Consider the following 20,126-nt stretch of genomic DNA (forward strand, 5'->3'; position numbering starts at 1 on the left):
AAGTCTACTGTACTGGGCTCATGGTAAGCCACACAAGGACTCAATTGTATTATCAATCTTCTCTTGCTTTCAGCGGTTTATTTACTGCCCACGATTATGGGTCAAGGATGGGCAGTAAGGAAAGGCCTTTTATCATGATGATATACAGGCAGAGGAATGCTAATGTAGCTTACAGTGCTAAATGCAGAACAATTTGGCAGAGTAAGAGCTTTAGAATAAAATAAGTTTCTTCACACAGTTATACAGACCACTACAGAGGAATATTATAAAAGGGGTGGTGGTCTAGCACACTCACCATATGGTGCAATACCTCCTGCTTCCACTGTGGTGCAGCAGAGAGCACAAGAAACCATGAGAAATGGATAATTCTTTACTGAATGTTAAATAGTTTTCTGTCTGTGTACACACATGCACAATACATGTGTGTCTATGACAGAGCATGTTCTTCTCTTGCTGCCTCTGTACACAACTATGTGCATGTTCAAAACATTCTGAAATATAAAAGAAGCACAGCAGCAAGCCCTCAAGATTCCAAGGGATGAAAGAGCATCTACAATCCAAACACAACATCAAAAGTTACACAGTCAGGGGCAAGGGAGCAATGTAGAAGAGGTGTGGGGCTGGATGAGTACGATCTATGAATGAAAACGATCTGGCTGGATGATGAGAGGGTGCAGATGCAGACAAGATGTTGCTGACCTATTCCTGACTGATGCCGCTTGTAGTTTTCTCCAAAGGCCACAAGGCCGATAGCGATGGTCTGAAGAAAGGGGCGAATGGCTGGAGTGAACTAGAGGGGAGAAGGCATGTACAAAAACAGAGAAAATAATTTCAATTCCAGTCCACTATCCACACATTTAAACATAAGAAATAGAACACAAATGTGACTAGAATCACTACAAAAGAAAGTGAAAAAAGAATGAGAAGATCTCATAATATCAGAATTGTAAGAGATTACAAATTGATAGAAAATAGACTCAAAGGGAGCTTCATCATTTTTTCCCTTTAGTTTGCTTTTGACCTCTGTGCTATGAGAGTTCAGTCTCCCTTGTTAAGCTCAACTGAGAAAAATGGGAACTGCTGTAAAGATGACCAGATCGTCGTTCTGTATTTCTCATAGCCTTAACATCTCTTTTTAGGGTCAATTCCTATTTCTAAAATAAAAGAAGGGGAATATACACAGACCAGGTAACAGGCCAGTTGCCTCAAACATAAACAAGTTCTTTCTTTTACAAAACTAAAGAATACTTTACAAATTACTATAGAAATCTTTGAGACCTCTATTCCGCAACTAACTAGTCCTAACACAACACAAAATATAAAAAAGTTAAAGGTGTAGAATGCAATATGAAAAATTTGATGAATGAAAAATGTATATAACCTTTACCAGAACTGTAGCTATGAGTAGTGCTGCTCATCTATACTGTTATAAGAGTTTTACACGTTTTCTTACTCTCACCACTCCACAGTTCCCAGTGCGTATCCTTGTCACATCATATGACTGCTAAAACAGCTCATCTCACCTGAAAGCCCAGACAACGGCCATAGAAGCAACCCTTGTGCATGGATGCATATTCACGGACAAAACTTTCGCTGAGCCCGCTTTCATCCTGGAAAAACAAATTGCCGTGGCTGTTGTCATGTAGCATGCGCTGAGCCAGGTAAAGCAGGGCACGCAGCTGGCACAGAGCATTACAGTACGCCTCCATTTCCCCTGCATTATGTGCTGCTCGGAAGAAGATGCTGCGGCGGTTGGCTGTGATGTAGTGGCCCTTGTGGATGATGTGGAGAAGGCAGCAACGCACAACCTAGAAAATAAAAAAAAAGTGACAATAAAATACCGGTACCTAAAATTAGAAAACATCCGCCACACAATAAAGTTTACTTTGACATTCAGCAAATTCTAAATCACATTACACGAACCTTAAAAACGTTATTAAGTACTAATATAAAGTATTAGGAAACATTATATTACTGGGTGTTAAAGGGATACAATTTTATAGAATTATATTTATTCTTGAAATGAAGATACACAGCAATACGCATTATTTAAAAGAACAAAAAACAAAACCTAAAGTCTCCATTTGTGCACTCATTAAAGAGACAAGTCTTCTGGGTGTGCTTAAGTTGTGATTAAGATTAGTGTGGTAAGCCTAAAGGGAAAGGAGAGGATGTGTGAAAGCATGGCTAAATGAGAACATGTAAAAAACTTCCTGCTTCACTGGGTGTTACAGATTAGCAAGAGTGGTACTGCTGGAATGAGAAGGATTATAAATGTGGAAACAGAGAAGCCAGAAAACAGAACAGGATTCATTTGCTGCTCTACTAGACTCATTCTGTTGTGGTGGGCTGCAGTAACCGAAGGTCACGATGTTTCATCAATAACTGTACAAGATAAAGTACAGTGGATACAGTAGAGGCAGATATTCGCAGCTGGAGGAATTTATCTTGCCCACTTTGTAACATAAAATCAATCTGTAAAAAAAACAGACCAACCGTGAAACAAAGTGATATTCAAGCAAAGAGGTGCTGTGAATAGTTTCTCACAGTGTGGAAAGAATATTGATAAGAATGTATTGCAGAAGAGGTACCATTTCTCCAAGCTGCACAGAGATTAAATAAAAACAAAACAAAACACACATCCAAGAGTTCATTTATACACACAAAAAGACCTTAAAACATCAGAAAGCCTACCTTGACCAGGGAGCGATAGCCATTAGCTGGTATATGTGGATCAAAATCAAAGTGATGGTAAACATTAGCAAAGCCAGAAATAACAGGTTCCAGATTGCGAGCGTGCTCCTGAATCTGCTTCATGGCCTCCACCAGCCGCCGTGCAGCATCACCCTGTGACCCCTTGGCTCCCCCTGAGAAGAAAGCTGCATTTTCTTCGCACACACCGTACAGGGCCGCAAATACTGCTTTGGTATCCATCACTAAAAGCAGTGAAACAAAAGGAAAAGGCCACGAATGAAACAATGAAAGAATCAGATTTACTGTGGGTAAGAATAACAACATTCTTTCAACATGAGTATGTATTCCACTGGGGAATGTCTCTTTTCACTTGTAGGCACGTAACTGATGATTTAGGGGTGTAATCGCAATAATTTGCAGTTCCTGTTATTAGTAACATTGTTGTTACTAGTTATTAGTAACATTGTTGTTACTAATACCACTATCCTTCTAATCCCAAATGTATTCTTATATGCTGCGTTTCTAAAAACCTGACTGAAAGCTGGCATCTGCTCCAACTACCATAAAAAGTAGCACCCTGATCAATATTCTGCACCACACCCACAGCTGTAATCAGCATGTAGAAACTGTACCAAGTGGGATATTTTTGGATATATCCTACAAAATGTTCTTAGTCTTATTAACTGAGCCCCTACATCCTGATGTATGGAATCTCATGAACTGAAACGTGTTAAGCGAGGCTTGAAATTAAATGATGTAAACCAAAGCTGCACACCAAAAATCCACCAAGATCTGGTATCATGCTGCTGGGAAACAAACACAGATTAGTCATACACTGACAAAAACACATAAACAAACTTGCATACGAATCCCAAAGGGAGGTATACAGTAGACAACCATCAGCAGACTGTGTTTATTAAATGTGCCCACCTCTCTAGTGAAATTAAAAACAAAAAACAATAATAACAAAGATGTAGCACTTTTGCCCTGTTGGATTATCACTGTAGGATGGCGTTCTCCTACTGAGTCACTTGAGATCAGAGTTTCCATAACATCTCTGGGAACTAGCTGGTACTTGTATAAGGTTTCTGGCATGCTGAGAAGGAGGAAAGAAAAGAAGGGGCATTGGACACACAGAAAAGTTCAATTCAATTCAAAACAAAACAACAACAAAAAAAAAACAAAAACAAAAAGACGAGAAACTATGGGAGAAATGGAAACAGGTTTTTTTGTTGTTTCTTGATTTAATAGATTTTCATTAGTATGGCAATATGTCGATAGTAATCAGTTCGTAGAGTAAATTATCATCACTTAAGTGATGCTAAATTAAATGACAACTCTAAGAATTAGCCTCAATCCTTTAACTTTGGATTTTACATTTTCAACTTTGAAAAAGCAATACAGAACAAATGCAGATAAATAACTCTGGTAAAACAATGCCCAAAGAGACATAATTGATTGGGAAGCAGGAGTAGGCTCTGCATGCTGAAAAGTGAACAGATAACAGAGAGAAATATTGTTTCAAGGGTCAAAGAAATAATGGAGCCCTAATCGCACAATTATTCTGCTATTCGCTGCCATTCAGGAAGAGTAATAGGAGAGGCAATTTCAGACTGCTGGGAGGAATCACGTCCCCCTGATATCTGCAAAGAGACATTTATCAGCCAGACAACTTATAGCACGCACACGCGCACACGCTCATTTTCCTGACTGGCATCTGCTTCTCACTCCCCTACTCTGACAAAGAAAGACCCCAAAAACAAAACAAACAAACACAAAAAACAACAATTTGTTCATATCCTAGAAGAGAGCCTCTGAAGAATCAACTTTTGTAACTGTTGTACACTTAGTAATAAATGATTTAATTACATCAAGCAGATCTTCCTTGATTGTTTTAAAATATGCATCATCTGAATACACCTAATTCCAAGTCCACATTTTACAGAGCTGAGGCTTGTTTGTTTTCCAAATCAGCAACCAGTCATTATGTGCTGTGATATTATGTCCACTGTCCACTCAGTTGTGTCTGTTTTAACTTGCTTTTGTCAAAAGCAGAAAACGTTTCTCTACAAACACAAAACCCTCTGAATTTATGTGATTTATGTGAGCAATGTTAGTTTCTGCATTTATTGACCCTGGGGAATACAGAAAGACCAAAACAAATGTGGAACCAAAAATCACTGAACTAAACAGGACAGCATTGCAGTGGGAAAAGGGTTTCTTTTTTTAAAAATTTCAGCTTAAAATAGTTCTGTTTATTCATCCAAAGCTTAATGAAGCAGCTTCAGGGCAAATTTCCAACCAGTTCAGCCATGTGAAAGGAATACCTTTTGTGGTCTAATATCATCACATGATTTCTGGGGATTCTGAAACGTTGTGCTGCTCAAACTCAATGAACCACGAGTTTATCATTTAGAAATATGGACAACTACTTAAACTCCTTAAACATCAATACTTTTTAGGTTTGTAGACTGGTAGGACTTCTCTCACTTTTTTAGATTTGTCTCAATATTGACAGCTTCTCAGATTGACTCGTCCATGTTTGCAAGCAAGCCCAGGTGTATCAGACAAAGGAAAACAATGGCGATTTACATTTATTTGGTGGATGTTTTCCAGAGTTTCAATGTCCCACTCACCCTGACATGTTACACAAGCATTACTTACTCATATTCCTGGTAAAGATCAATGAAGTAAACCTAGACTAAGACTCAAAACAACTCAACAGCTACCTGCAGATCTATACAACTCTTGCTCAATTTCAGGATTTGACCAAGAGCTAGTGGATTATGTGTGGACTGCAAACGTTCAGAGCCTGACAACACAGGAAGCAGTCATGTAATGTACAATGACATCAGAATGAAGTACCAAAGGACACAAACAAAGAACATCTATAAATATACTTTTATCTTTCTGCATAAACACATTCACAGCAGTGTGACCTAAAGTGATACAGTGAGTGGTGCTAGTCAAGTAATCACCCAAAAGCAATGCTAATGCAGTCAAACCAGTTTGGGCACAAACCCAATATTAAAATTACATTGCCTAATTAGAGCCGGCGGTGCAACTCTCTCATCTGAGCATGCCAATAAGCTTGATGTTGAAAGGGCCTGAACTTTATGAACCATTGGATAAGCATAAGCTGCTCTGAAACTTGTTTAATGAAAATTAAGCCAGGAGACATTACAACCCTATCTAACTGCAGGGACCAAATTACACGCAAATGAAATGCAAATGAACAAAGTTAGGCAAACCAGTACCATCTTATTAAGAGTTCAAACATACAATGATCCAATAAAGACTTCACCTTTGTTTGACAAATGATAAGGCCTAGAACAGAGGGAAAAGGATAGCTGTTACTAGAAAGTATCTTGCAAAGCATTTAAACACCTGTCAAATGCTGGCATTCAACCCATGTGTTGGCGTAAACAATGGTACATTACACCATGCATAAAACCACATTCATCTTCAGCTAGACTCAACTACAAACTTGTGATGTTTTGTGAAACCGTCGTGCAAAGTTGTGATAAAGTTTTGCATTGATAAAACTTCTCCACAGGCATATAATCTTGTCATCTTGCCAGGATTTTCCATAATGAAACACATGCACCCACACAAGCTGATAACATTACAGGAACGGTACATTTACAGATGGTAAATATACCATCAGACATGACTCACCTACTGTTCTTATCACATCCGCTTTGTATGCATTCACAAATGCTCCAGGCTTCCTCTAGCTAGTATGTCAATACTGAAAATGTCTCAACATGCCTTGTTTTCCATATTTTTGTAAAACAAGTGGCCACTGCAACCACTAAGCTGTACCTGGTCTCTCCACATTAAAGATGGATGAGAGTCAGCATTAATAAGTCATGTACAACAACCAACACCAACAACATTACAGACACATAATGTTCCCTGTGGGGCCCAAAGACAGTGTGAATTTAGCATCCATAAAAATACCTGCTGACTGCCACTGGCATAACATACAACTGACAGGATGAAGTAGTAAAAAAACAAAAAAAACAAAAATCAAAACTGAATAGCTTAAAGAGAAAAAAGTGAAAGTGTTTACCAGCATCTGAGTTCAAGGCTCTGTCCATGTCTGTGTCCTCTCTTCCACAATGAGAGCATGGAGGGGAAAAAAGGAGAGAATGAGAGAGAAAGAAAAATAGATGCTGGTGTTGTCTAAAGGAAAGAGAAAGTGATTTCCAGCTCTGTTGTCTTGCTCGCTTGTCTTTGTGATGTATCTCTTTACCTCTCAGACGTTGTAACAAGAAGCAATATGCTGCTCTTCCCTGTGTTCTGTTGATCCTAACCATGCCTCTTTTAAAAGGACGGACAGCAGGGACGACCCTTGCCCAGTTAACTTTCTCCCTGTAACTCGAGGCTATTTTGCTATTGGCAGATCAGCTTGGAACTCCCTGTGACCTTAAACTTAATTGGCAAACTACAACCATAAGATTATGATATGATAGCAATATATGAACTGTTAAAATGTTTGTTTGGTTTTTAATATTAAATATTTAAATAAAATAGAACAAAGTTTACTTGTTACCAAGAACTAACAGTTAGACTTTTTAGGAAAAACTACATAAAAAAAAACCCTACACAAAACTACCTTCACAAATGGTTACCCCAACAAAATTCACTTTAAAATTGTTAAATTATCAAAACATTATGATTAATTAACTAAACCTTCCACCACTTAGCACCAGCATTAGTCTAACTCATATGCATTACACCTAAAGTGCCAATAACACTTTAGTGTTGTGACCCCATGTGTTAGAGTTTTGAGTATTTGAGGTGCCTTTAATACATTCGTATTAATTTAAGCATCAGAAACATGCAGTTTGCACCAACTCTTGAGAAACACTAATGTTCAGGGATGAATGCAGGACATGGACAGCACGTGAACACCCAAAAACAGATGGTGAAAACATGATTTGAAGGATATTTTCCTTTCGGAAAACATGACCTCAGTGAGAACTTTTTGACTGATATCACAGATGACAGTTTCATAACTCAGTGAATGGAGACATGAACCTTCACCTACTTATAGAAATACTGAGATAAACAAACTTACACACACACACACACACACACACACACACACTGTGCAGCAGAACAAAAGGCTCCGCTGCATTCTCTCCCAGTGCCTGCATCTCTCTCCCAGTCCAAAGATATTGTTGAAATTGGTGCTTCTAAACTGGCCTTAAGTGAGAGTATGAGCATGAACTGCCTAACTTAACCTCCTGAGCAGAATACATTTCGGCATAAGTACAGGTTAAGTTTCAGATTAGAAAACGACAGATATGAAATCACCACCTACTGACCTTCTCTGGAAAAATGGTGTCACCATTCCAGGAACATCACTCAGACCTTTGGGCACAGACACTAGGAGGGGTTTAAGTTTTGTTTTTAAAAAGCATCTAATATTTTGGTTTTGGGTTTTTTTGGTTTTGTTTTGTTTTTTTAATTTTATGTCCCTGATGAGCATTACTAAGAAACAGAGATTCTTAGTCGCAACATTATTCCTTGATTGTTTTTTTTCCCCCTCTTTGCTGAAAATCTAAAACAATTTTATTGCTTTTATTGTTACCAGGGTAGAGCAAGTGAATCCAGATGATGACAAAAAAAATACCTTGGTACATTGAACTGACTTTGTAATACAGGGCTCTTCTCATTTTCTTAAGCAGTTTCCCTGTATGTGTCTGCACATATATTTGGCCAATAAACACGATTCTGATTCAGTTAAGAAAATGGACAGACGGATGTTTATTTTTATGTTAATTTTTTAAAAACATTTTATAATGAGAAAAAGATGTAAATAATAAAATGAATGTTTCTCATTCCATCTGGATTTGGACTGACTGTGAGGACCGGCTCACTGCCCCATGGGAATTCTTGTCATTGCTTGTAACACCTGTGCTTTTCCAAATGTCAGGTGACTGCAGTGAATAAATAAACTTAAGAGCTTTCCTTTTGTCTTGACTATAAATTCTCACTTGAAATTCCTTCCACTCAGAAAACACTACCGAAGTTGTTATATTGAAGTATCTTCTCAATGCCAGTTTGACTTACTGTACTGATCTTGTCTAAGCCTTCTCTAACTCGTTGGTGTTTGTTTCCCCACTTTATCAAGCCTAAACAGACCCATGCTGTAGAAAAGTGGGTAATTATAGTCCCAAGCACATAAAAATTGGCTGTTTTTCAAAAGGCACCCTCCATCACAGCACAACCTCTGAAAGATGGTCTCTTTACATATGATGTGACAGTTGCCACATCATGTGTCATACTCAAAGAATTAAATCTATAGAAAGACATCTTTGTCCAGGGCAAAGGCAAAACAGAAGAGCGCACAGCAGGAGCCCAGTAGTATAATGAGAACGAAGTTTTGACCTTTCTACCAAACAGAGCACCTTCACACGCACACAAGTCCAAACTCAACAACAGGAAACTTGCAACAATGAGCCTCCACACCCTTTACATCATAGCATTATAGGAAAAGAAAATTATAAGTCTGATGATAAAACCTGAGCATGTTAGGAAATTTACATAACAAGTAAGATTAGGGAAGCGTTTCCTATCCAGTTATAAGTGCTTACAACACACAATGCCATTTGTTTAGATAGCAAAGACAAAGATAAGATTCAGACTGCGGTCAGAAATATGGCCTTTTGAACGTGGTGGCCTGGACTGTTCTTAGAAACAATGAGACAGAAGACTAGTTACCAGACGAACAGAGCAAAATCGAGAGTGTGTTTAGTAATAATAGCACGTCCACAGTCCCTACGAGCAGCGTGCTTTGAAAGTCTGCCACCGCCTTTCAGAGACTTGCTGTTAGTCACCATGTGTCACCCTGCTCTTGCGTCACATCGGTCGAACTAGTGACAGCGTCACCATCAGTCCACCTTAATCGATTAGTGCACAGGGCAGTACAACTATAAACTCCCCCTTTGTGTGCATGTGTTACGCTCGCAGCTTTAATCTGGTTAATCTAGTCTTCTCCTCTAGTGGTTGTTTTTGGCGTACCTGTTCAGGTGGGTCCGGTCGGTGTCAGCGGTCGACGCTAGAGTCACGAAAAGTGACAAGTGAACATAAATACGAGCACGTGCTACATACAGTATGTGTCCCGTTAATTAAAGTCTATTACATAGATAACCTAGCTGCTAACGTTACAATGACTACTAACGGTGTGCAGGCGGCTTCTACGTCTAAAGGATGCTCTAACTAGAGACATGCCAGCAACAGAGTGTCAGAGTTTGTCTTGACAATTATTTCACCAACAGCTCACACATGTTAACTCAGCGCCTCTTTCTGTCATACAAGAATCACGAGACTTTTACTGCTAAAACAGACCTAGCGGCAGCTACCAAAGGACAGCTAACTTAGCCGCTAACGAACGTTAGCAGGAGGACACAGCGTACAAATTGGGGGGCGGGGGTGTTATTAAAGGGACAAGCCACAGAGGGAGCGTAGTAGGTACAACAAGTTTATAAAAAATAAAAAAAAACCTCACCCAGTGGACCCTCTTTGTGTTTGGACGAGCGCCTTCCATTCACACCTTTTTCCAGTCTGCTAGTCCCACTACCCTTCTTGCTGGACGCCATATTCGCCCACTCTGTTTATGCACCGCCTCTCACATTTCTTATAACGGATCTACCTGAGAAGCCATGAGACCACGCCCACACAAGAAATGTAAGCCAATGAAAACCTACTTCTGTTTAGTAACCAATCAGGACAAATCAAAATTTCGTAAGTGCCGCCCTACTCTCTTTGTTGTGCAACCCCTTAAAAGAAACAATCCTATCCTATTCACTGCACACAGAGGGCAATTGTATTACTCAGACAATTTACAGAGAGATTTGATGGATTTTTTAAATATTATTTTATTATTACAGCACTCACAGAAATAGCAAAAAAAACATAATTGTAGCAGATGCACGTCAATGAATATTTAAAAAGCCGACAACGCAACCTGGGGTACATACGTAACCAGTCTGACCCGTCATTTTTTTTCTGGAATCTGTGTGCAAAATTAGAATAAAAAAGCTAAAGCAAAACACCTACATATATTTAAAAATGTAAATGAGTATATTTAAAAACATCATAAAAAAACTGAAAAAAAAAAGTTTATAGTTGATATGTTGATAAGGAAGTATTTCTAAAATCCTGGTTGCAGACCAGTGGATATTGTGTTATGATTGTTTTGACAAATACAGATAAAACACTCGTAACTGTCTGTTATTCACTTTGTTTTATGGTTTCTCCAGCTGGATTTCTTCCTCTTCTTCCTTAATGTTGCCCACATCCTGGTACGGGCCCTGTGCTTGGGAGCGTTCAATCTGATCGTATGTTGCACAACAGTCATCCAGATTTAGCCCCTGGTTTTTGAGAAAATGAAAAAGGAAATCATGCAAAGGCTATTATCAGTGAAAGATATACACATCAACAACAACTAGAAATGGTGTTCATTTCTTAGCTCCTGCTTTCCTGTAATGGAAAGAGATTGAGAATATGTAATGTTGACCTGATATATATTTTCCTCTTCTTTCTTTGCTTTCTTTTTCTCCAGTTCATTAAGCTTCTTTGACTGTAGGGCAAACCAAAAGTAATAAATCAGTCAAATGTTGCAAATTCCCATTGTTGACGGAGAAGGAAGAAAAACAAATCCATGCCAGAGTCGCACAGCTCTGCCATTACTTTTTAATGCATGAATAATAAAGTAAAAGTAATGCTCTTTTGGGAAAATGCTTGAAATTAAGCATAGCTTCAACAGTAGTGCTGCTGATCATTGTATAATAATGCAACGACCTTGAACAGAAGAATGGCAGAAGGCAGCATCACACACAGTAACAGTAAGAATCCCTCAGCTATCAGGATCTTGTTTTTGGTGGTTTCTCTCAGGTTTATGGTCTTCTCCATTGGCTCTAGGAATGCAGAAAGGGTTCAGAGGTCAAACAAACAAATTAGCAGTTGCACGTATTGGTTTTTAAACACGAGTTATCTTTTTCTGCTTTAAGTGTGAACACGTGAATGCTGCGTATTTGTTAGCCTGCACATGAAAACGCAGGCTAACAAAATAATTACTCAAAAGCCTTACTGGGAGATTTATTATGACACTGATAGTTTTGTTATATAACGGTTAAATTTAGCATAAGGATCACAGTTAAACATACAATTGGTGGTACTGTTAAGTCACGTTAACAATGCAGGTTATCGCACACATAATCCCTCAGATTGGCAGTTTTATGTTTCCTCATCTACCATCTGGTTTTAATGAGATTAGTGTGTGAAGTGGCCTTTCAGTGTGACTAATGCCTTTGCACATTGACTGAAATTTAATTCTAAATTTGGTGCTATTTAAAGTGAATGAATGGTGCAGCATACTGCAATGCAACAATCCTGAAGATGTAAAGATTAAATAAATTGAATATATGTGGATGCTGCCACTTTCACAGCTTTTGGGCAGATTAACAATAACAGGATTTATGGCTTATGAAGTAGTGACACCCCGCCCCAACAACAACACATGCACACACACACACTCACTGTAGACACGCAGGTAGGTTCCATGTGTGTAATATGTGTTGCCACTATCATTCAGCAGACAATGGTAAAATCCAAGGTCCTTCAGCTTTACTTCAGGGAAATTCAATTGGGCACAATATATTTTTTCAGATTTGGAATCTTTCTGTGATTCAGCTGTTTTATCGAACAACAACTGCTGAGTTTTGTTATAATAGTGGATCCAGTGGACATTCACTCTCCCCGACTGTGATTTATAGCAGCATTCCAGTGAAGCATTTTCAGAGACTGGCACACTCAGTGAGGGTCTGTCTGGTTCTAAAATCAGCTCACCCCAAGCAAAACCCACTGTTGAAGAAAGCACATGTTAAGACAGGTTATGTTGTAGGATTTGTTATTGAGGTCTCCGATTATTTAATGATGACAGCATATAATTTCACAACCCATATTCAAAACTGACAAAGTATTAAAATATGCTTTAAAAATGCCAAATGATCTATAATTGTATAGCATAAGTAACCAGAACGACTGAAGCAAAAATGTCATCATGATAGCACAGCCATCTGTTTTGACAGGAAATGTGGTTCACTGAAGCAGAACTCAAAAGAGTTAAACAAAAATGAATACATAAGTACATATATACTGAACCGATATGTAGAAATATGACACGCTGAAATAATTAATCTTTCAAAAACATAACTGATATTACTGAAATATATAATAAATGGATGATGTCAATGATTACTTCTAAATAAAACAAGTTCAAATACTTGAATGTATTAAAAATATAATCTGACTCACCCACCAAGCTGGAGAGGACAAATATTACAACCATCCCCATTTTTGTAAGCCAAAATTCAATATAGGAATAAAAAAGGATAAAATTCTGATAAAAAAAAAAATTCTACACACAGCTCTGCTTCAGTCTTCTCTTCTGCAAGATCACACTGGTGTCTTGTTTTTCAGTGGCAGGATTTATGCTTGAATAAATTTCCACCAGCCCACATTTGCTTAAGTGCTGCATCCAAATGCTTAAAAAAATAGAACTTTGTTTAAAAAAAAAGTCTGCTAAATATGCAAATAGCAACTAAATGCTGCTCTTGACTGAAAATTGCAAATATAAAAAGTGGAAATGGAACAGTTGATAGAGGGACAATGTATTGCATTTCTTCTTCTTTCTGAAAGCATTAACTCAGGAGACAAACTGTTCGAGCTTTGAAGTAAAAGTCTTACTATTAAACATTTCGGAGCCTTGGTCAGTCATTTTTCTTTTCAGTGTGTCTTGTGTTTCCACTGGGTGAGACCATTTCAGTTTGGAGCCATGCTGTTGTTCCTCCCACTCATCACCACTCTGATTAACATTTAAATCCCTAACATTTAAACATCTACATTACCTGCTAATGATATGAATACATATCATCTCCAGTGAGCACAGGACCCACTAGAGGACACCAATGTTCCGACCACCCTCTGAAGTCTGCTGAAGGTCATTTTGTAGTTTTCCAGCTGTTCCTCCTTGCACAAAGGAGCAGGTACCTTTTCTGCTCTCTTAAAGTAACTGCCTGTCTCTTGGAACCTTTATGCTCTTAAGACCATTACTGGAAGACACTGGAAGCTTTCTGGCAATGGCAAGTATTGCTGTACCTTCCTGGAGGAGTTGGAATACATGTGCAACCTGTTTAAGGTCCCAGTGTTGCCAAATTCTAGTAGTGACACTGCTTGTTATAGCACCTACTGGAGGGGAATAGTTGAAAGAGGTCATGTCTAGGGTGTGTTTTATTTTTTTGCAGACCTCACAGTCCTTTGTAGTCTGTTCTTGGCCTGTTTGATGGCTGATCCAAACCTTGTCTCAAATGAGGTCAGACCCATAGGTGGAGAGTTTCTGGATCTTGTTTACTTTTCTTGTTTTATAGCGGAGCTTTGTTTAATTGGTGCATGCAGTGTCATGAACTGTGTTCCTGAACTAATGCAGTGCCTTTCACTACAGAAATCTATTGTTTCAAACAGCTTTGCCTTAATATCCATTTAATATTTTTCAGCCTTGTTCCCTGTCTATTAAAAAAACCCCTGTAAATTCTTTGCAATTCAACATTTAGAAAGAGATAGCTACTTGCATATAAAGCCATTATCTTTACCTTTTAAATACCTTTCTGGGCACAATTATTTAACTGAATATTGCAGATTAATATTATCAGCTTTGAGATTTGACACATCATCTTTTCAATTAAATATTTAGAATTTAAAGGACTGGGATTTACATGGAATCCTGATATTCTATAATTCACGTGTTTTAAAATATGCACTGTATATTTCAAAACAAATGGAGTGAAGCCCAACTATGGTTGAACCCTAAACAATTGTCATGATGTTCTCCCAACTGTAAATAAGAAAACAGAAAAAAATTTCCCCAGTTTATTGAAAAAAAAAAAAAAAGAATTAAAAAATAGAACGTACCACAAATTTGTTTAGGTATACATCATTAAAGAGCATCTTACACAATAAAAATCAAACCCAAATACACAGTATAGTTCTTGCATATACAATGTTTATAGATAAGGTGGCAAACACCAGTATGGCAAGGAGCAGTGTCTATTTTGTTTTTTTAAATATACTGGGCACTGGTCGGCTGAGTTGGTAGAGGGCTTACATCCTCACTATGAGATAGAGATGGACACAAAAATAGTGCGATGAAGCCCAAGTTAAATCTACATATAGAAACAACCCTCAAACCTTAAACCACCAAAATCTGAATCCTGTCATGATTTTTCTCTGCTTACTAGTCATGTTTCTCATTGAGGTACACAGACAGCAGTGATTGTGTTCAACTAAAGAGTCTTTTATGAAGCAAACAACTTGATCGTTAGAACAAGGCACCACTCTATAAATAAAGTTTTCTATACATTTTGTATATGGAATACATGAGGAAAAGCATTTAAAGGAGAGAGCGGGAGAAGTGCCTGTAGTAGTCGTTGAGCCAGTGGAGACTGAAGGAATCAGCTGATGCTGGTGGTAGCTGGACTCCAAATGTCTACCACTGACATTGAATTTTTCTTAAAAAGCACTGTGGGTAGCCTGAGGTATAGTACCCACAGTACAGAGCTGGTTGGCACTGAATTTTTTTTTTTTTTCAATTGATTCACAATCATCAAAATGCAAAGACAAGTTACAGGCAAGTCCTGCCTCTCTCACCATTGTGGAAAATGCATAGTAAAAAATTACAAAAGCCTCTGTGGAAAATACTCCCTCCCCAACCTACTTAAGTGACTCAATACACAAAATGTAGGATAAAACTGTGCAGTAGAAACAAGTGATTACGCAATTAAAAGGTGTGAGTGTGTTATGAAGAAGAGTGTGTAGCTACAAAAAAAAAAAAAAGAGCTTAAGACACAGAGGGGAGCTATTATTTTTTTGTCTTTGTCTTTTTTTGCCTTCAAACTACATTTATATACACTTCCAAAGAACAATACGTGGAGAGAGATGCTAGAATCATATATAGTTTTTGAAGCCTATGAACACTTAAGTGATCAAAATGAGCAAACCCGGTGAGGTTCAGTAGGTTCAAAGGTGGCATTTGTTGTTGTGGCAACAACAACAATAAGAATGGATGTCAGGAAGTGCTCCTGACGTGCTTCTGTAGGAATGAGTCTACAGTTTTCCTTCCTCCAGACCTTCAGCATTTCCTTTGTGTCCTCATCTGGCTACAGTATTGCTGCTGTGTCAGTATCAGCCCCATATGTTCAGCTTAGTACCAGGGGCATGTTCGGTGCGTCTCTTAATCCTCTATAGCGCAACTTTTTCATTCAATTTTAAACTTCCCAGTCCTATAGATTGTTCATGTCTTATGACTAATCCCAAATAATCTAACGTTTTTCATCTTGGTACTTTCTTTGCATTAACTTTAAAAAAAGAAAGAAGTGTTTTAATTATTGAATGTGCTTTTAAAATCCCTTCGTGTTTGGGGTGAAGAAAAGCGGCTGCTGATTCCAGACTGCATTACTGAGCCACCATTCCCGCATCAACATTTTGTGACACACTACTACACAGATGATGCACGTCACTAATAAAGCTGTTGTACAAATGAGGATCTAGCGGTTTGCTGTTACTTCTTTGGTCCTGTGTGCACAGCCCCAGTTATGCCACAGATCAGAAATTATATTACCATAGTCAACGCTCAATAAAATATCACCTTAGCTCAAATTTTCAATATACTAAATCAATCTGATCTCATAATACGTCTAAAAAGTATAACCCCAACTAAAGTGTTTTGGACGAGCATTTGGGAACCCTCTCTAAAGGTAAGTTGAAACTTCTGAAATGATATGAGCGTAGTAATACTGAGCGCTATATATATTTATTTATTTAATATAGGGGCGCAAATCCCAATCTCCTACTTTCTACTCTCTCATGACCATCAAGTTAAAGGTTTCTAAAAAGCAACCCCCTTGAAACCAGTTCCCAGTTCTTTCACTTTTCTAGTCCACTCTGATCTGCTTCACACACGCCAGCTTCGTTTTTGTCTGTCCTGTCCGACAGTTGCACATCACTTTTTGTTTCTGGCCTGGCATTGTATCAGCTTCACTCAGGTGAAGAAGCTCACTGACACACAAGGACTCAAGGGAATAAATAAAAGCGGTACATACAAACAAATCTCCACTATTAACAGCAAGATTACTTATACTGCCACTATTTATAAATGATTTTTATGTGACCTAATTACAGTAAGAATCATCTGAAGAAATATATCCTTAATTAAAAAATTTGTAACGCACATACACACACACTTTCTTGCATGCATCGTTTCAATAATGAGGGGTGCCTTAATAACCATACAGAATACAGAGCTAAAAGTAACAAATTTAGCAATAACTGTGTGCGTTCATCTTGTTTTGATTAAAAGTGCATCTCTGTTTTACTTTGGCATAGACTAGAAATAACACTATATATCAGTAGTAGTATTTCAATAGACCTAATGCTATATTGGCCATTTAAGGCTCTCTCTGTTACTGTACATTAGAATTTGGCATTACTGTAAATTATTTTCCATCATGCATGTTTCTGGTTTGCGTATGTGTGTTACAGCAGACTCAAATCACTATATTTTCTTAGGCAGCAACTCACTAACAGCAAAATATTGCTTCATTTCCTTTGGCACCTCTCACTAACAGCATCCTCAAACCCCAATTTAGGATTGTTTTTTTCTTTTTTGTATAGCCCTCTATCCAGCATGCACGCGCACATACACATGTTCCATTACTGAACCACTGCACTGTGCACAAAGCCCTTCCCTAAATGGCCAATTGGTAAAAGGAGAAAAAAAAAACAACTTCTGATTGGCTGCAAACAGCTGACATATACACCCACACACACGCAAGAGGGGAAGAAAAAGAAATGTATCGATGGTCCGGTCATAGACGTGTGATGGTATAGGAATTTCCAGGAAAGCCTCTGAAAGTCACTCAGTCCAAACCAGAACCAGTCAAAACCTGCACAGAAAACAAAACAAACAAAAAAACAAACATTTTTTTTTTATATAAATCCTGTTTTTGTTTTTTGTTTTTTTAAAATCTAGTATTTTTGTAGACTCATTTTGATTCTTCAGACTTTACAGTCACAAAAATGCAAATGCAGCTTGAGAAGAGCTCATAAAAATGCAGCTGCTGTCATCAGTCACCTTCAAATGTTGCCATTAGCTCACGGCCAATAGTTGCAACTACCAGCAGTAAGTGGTTTTTGTTTTTGCCTTGGGCTTCACCTCTCAGGCCACGTACAAGCTGCCCCAACCTGTTTATGGACTTTTCTTGAGATATACACAGCTTAACTATAACACTGCACATATTTTTCAGGGTGAAAAAAAAAGCTGTCCAAAAGCTAAACCTGATTCTTTTAACCTTGTCCATTCATGAGTGGAAATGGCTCTATACCATTAATCATAATGACAATTCAATACTTAACATGACTATCTAGTTTAGTGTTCTCACCTAATGGCCAGCAGGAGGCATTAAGGTGGGTCACTAGAAGCTGCCCCCCTCCAGTGAGAACTTGGAAAGGGCCTCCTGCAGCTTGTGGTGTTCCTCTTCTACAGTCTGCAACACACAAAATCAATATAACCTTAGGAACTGAGAACACACAAACACACACACAATTCAACCTTCTCCTCTTAACATCCTCTCTTCGTCTCCCTCGCTGCTTCTCTGACACATCCCATTGCAAGTGCTGGACATAATAGCCATTTTTAGAGAAGTCCAATTTCACAAGGCAATTTTCAGCAAAGCAATAACAGCAGCAGTTAAATGGTTTTCTATTCTCTGGTTTCTCTTTTGTGCCATTTGGCCCCATTTGTCCACAGCTCACTCCTTACTCAAGTTATCCCCACTGAAATCTTGATGCCCAGCTTTGAGTCTCTTTCTAGTCAGTTCCAATCTTTTGTTAGAGCTGACATTTCTATCTGCCCCTGTCATACGTCCTGCTCCCTGCTTACAGTTTTCTCTCAATATTCCCCTCCATCTCCCCCTCTGTTCACCTGTAGTCTCTTTAGTTGTTCCTCCAGGCTGCGTAGCCTCCTGCACACTTCCTCCTTCCTCTCCTGGGACAGCACCAGGGGCGCGCTGATGCTCTCATCGTCTCCTTTTGGGTTTTGACCTTCTTTGTCTGTACTCGTGGGGTTCGTCTCCTCAGCTACTTCGTTCGTGGTCTGACTTTCATCTGTGGATAGAAATATTTAGTTTGAAAGTGTCAAGAGTCAGCAGTCTTTAAATAATAATAAATTCTGGCCATTAATAATTAGCACTGCAAAAATCCTTTGACATTGTAAGTTCCTTGTAATACTGCATTAAATAGAATAGTACACACATACACGAAATCCTGCTTTAACGCGAGGGGATTTGCAATCCTGCTTTTAAAATGGATATACTGATATCAAATTGTGATATTAGAAATACTTTAATACTTTTGATTAATGTGTAGAATCATGTGTAAAGTCGCTAATTAAAAAAAAACAAATGAATCAGGTAACACTGGGGTTTTGAGGGTGAAAAATAAGGACAAGAAACTACATGCCAGAGGTTTCAACATTAAATGCTTAATAACAATTCATCAAGAGGAGATAGGAAGCAGCTAGCCTTGCTGCATCCGCTAATGTTAACAACTCTGGAAAGTCACTGCTTAAGAAAAAAAATATTCTGGGAAGTTGTACAGATAAAACTACCAAGACTAAGCTAAGATGGCTCTATTTAGCTTACAGATACGAGTGGTATTAAGCTTCTCTTCATCTATCGCTATGAAACTATTCCTTTAAAAAAATAAGAAAAAAGAAAAGAAAAAAGAAAGACAAAAAAATAGGCCAAACCTGTTAACTGATGCTGTTCCACATCTTGCCCAGGGCCTTTTGATTGCCCTACTTCATGTTCTTCATCAGGTTGTGAGTCCTCTGATAGACTGATGCTGCCGACCAGGAGCCTTTTCAGGGACATGACTAACAGAAGAGACAGATTCATTGGCTTTATTAGGATAGGCAAGCTACTTTGAAAGAAAGTAAAGCCAAAAATATAGTCATTTATAGTTCATGAATATAAGTACAAGGAAGACCCCTATTCACCTTCATCTAATGCACTGTTAGCCACTTTCTCCTGATCATTTTTGGTGTGGCCTATCAAGTCAAACCCTTTGTCAGACAGGAAATCAATCAGCCTGTGCCTGGGATCGGTCGACTTTTTATCTTTCAAGTTGTCCTTATCTTGATCTACAGACAGAGATAAGTCTTAAATTTTGCTTATGTCTTTATGAGTGTGTAACAATGGCAAATTTGTAGGTGTGCAGTCACAACGGTCTCACCACTGCTGCTTTTCAAAGCTCCATTCTCAATCGGGCTCATAGGGGGATTCAGACTAAAAGAAAGGAGGAAA

The 20,126-nt window shown here is 38.3% G+C and overlaps 3 protein-coding genes across 8 annotated transcripts in view; all 3 read right to left on the minus strand.

Annotated features, from left to right (window-relative positions):
* lipeb (lipase, hormone-sensitive b) overlaps nucleotides 1-10,340 on the minus strand; it is a 27,902-nt gene extending 17,562 nt beyond the window's left edge. The window contains exons 1-5 of the mRNA XM_005736207.2: nucleotides 10,217-10,340; nucleotides 2,695-2,936; nucleotides 1,524-1,808; nucleotides 700-790; nucleotides 296-322 (exon numbers count right to left, since the gene is read on the minus strand). Coding sequence (XP_005736264.1) covers nucleotides 296-322; nucleotides 700-790; nucleotides 1,524-1,808; nucleotides 2,695-2,936; nucleotides 10,217-10,307 — 736 coding nt within the window. The 5' untranslated portion in view covers nucleotides 10,308-10,340. The remainder of the gene's footprint in view (nucleotides 1-295; nucleotides 323-699; nucleotides 791-1,523; nucleotides 1,809-2,694; nucleotides 2,937-10,216) is intronic.
* A 460-nt stretch (nucleotides 10,341-10,800) lies between these two features.
* cd79a (CD79a molecule, immunoglobulin-associated alpha) lies at nucleotides 10,801-13,191 on the minus strand. The gene is made up of 5 exons (XM_005736171.1): nucleotides 13,027-13,191; nucleotides 12,250-12,573; nucleotides 11,512-11,627; nucleotides 11,228-11,290; nucleotides 10,801-11,081 (listed from the first exon to the last, which is right to left on the minus strand). The coding sequence occupies exons 1-5, from the start codon at nucleotides 13,064-13,066 to the stop codon at nucleotides 10,956-10,958; spliced, it is 669 nt and encodes a 222-aa protein (XP_005736228.1). The 5' UTR covers nucleotides 13,067-13,191; the 3' UTR covers nucleotides 10,801-10,955.
* Nucleotides 13,192-14,623: 1,432 nt separating this feature from the next.
* Nucleotides 14,624-20,126, minus strand: part of arhgef1 (Rho guanine nucleotide exchange factor (GEF) 1) — a 39,027-nt gene continuing 33,524 nt past the window's right edge. For all 6 annotated transcript variants that reach the window (XM_005736173.1, XM_005736176.1, XM_005736174.1 and 3 more), the window contains 6 exons: nucleotides 20,056-20,108; nucleotides 19,820-19,963; nucleotides 19,571-19,696; nucleotides 18,746-18,927; nucleotides 18,204-18,308; nucleotides 14,624-17,708 (listed from right to left, as the gene is read on the minus strand). In XM_005736173.1, the coding sequence (XP_005736230.1) occupies nucleotides 18,237-18,308; nucleotides 18,746-18,927; nucleotides 19,571-19,696; nucleotides 19,820-19,963; nucleotides 20,056-20,108 (577 nt within the window). In that variant the 3' untranslated portion in view covers nucleotides 14,624-17,708; nucleotides 18,204-18,236. The remainder of the gene's footprint in view (nucleotides 17,709-18,203; nucleotides 18,309-18,745; nucleotides 18,928-19,570; nucleotides 19,697-19,819; nucleotides 19,964-20,055; nucleotides 20,109-20,126) is intronic.

The sequence above is a fragment of the Pundamilia nyererei genome, unplaced genomic scaffold, assembly GCF_000239375.1.
Source record: "Pundamilia nyererei isolate P.nyererei 1_Seehausen unplaced genomic scaffold, PunNye1.0 scaffold00067, whole genome shotgun sequence".
NCBI classification, from domain to species: Eukaryota; Metazoa; Chordata; class Actinopteri; order Cichliformes; family Cichlidae; genus Pundamilia; species Pundamilia nyererei.

What these genes read in the sequence shown, in the direction of transcription:
- cd79a (XM_005736171.1), bottom strand. Translation starts at nt 13,066, where the DNA reads ATGGGGATGGTTGTAATATTTGTCCTCTCCAGCTTGGTGG. An exon ending in AACCTACCTGCGTGTCTACA is followed by an intron (nt 11,628 to 12,249) that starts GTGAGTGTGTGT and finishes CTGCATTCCTAG; the next exon opens with AGCCAATGGAGAAGACCATA. An exon ending in CTGCCATTCTTCTGTTCAAG is followed by an intron (nt 11,291 to 11,511) that starts GTCGTTGCATTA and finishes TTTGCCCTACAG; the next exon opens with TCAAAGAAGCTTAATGAACT.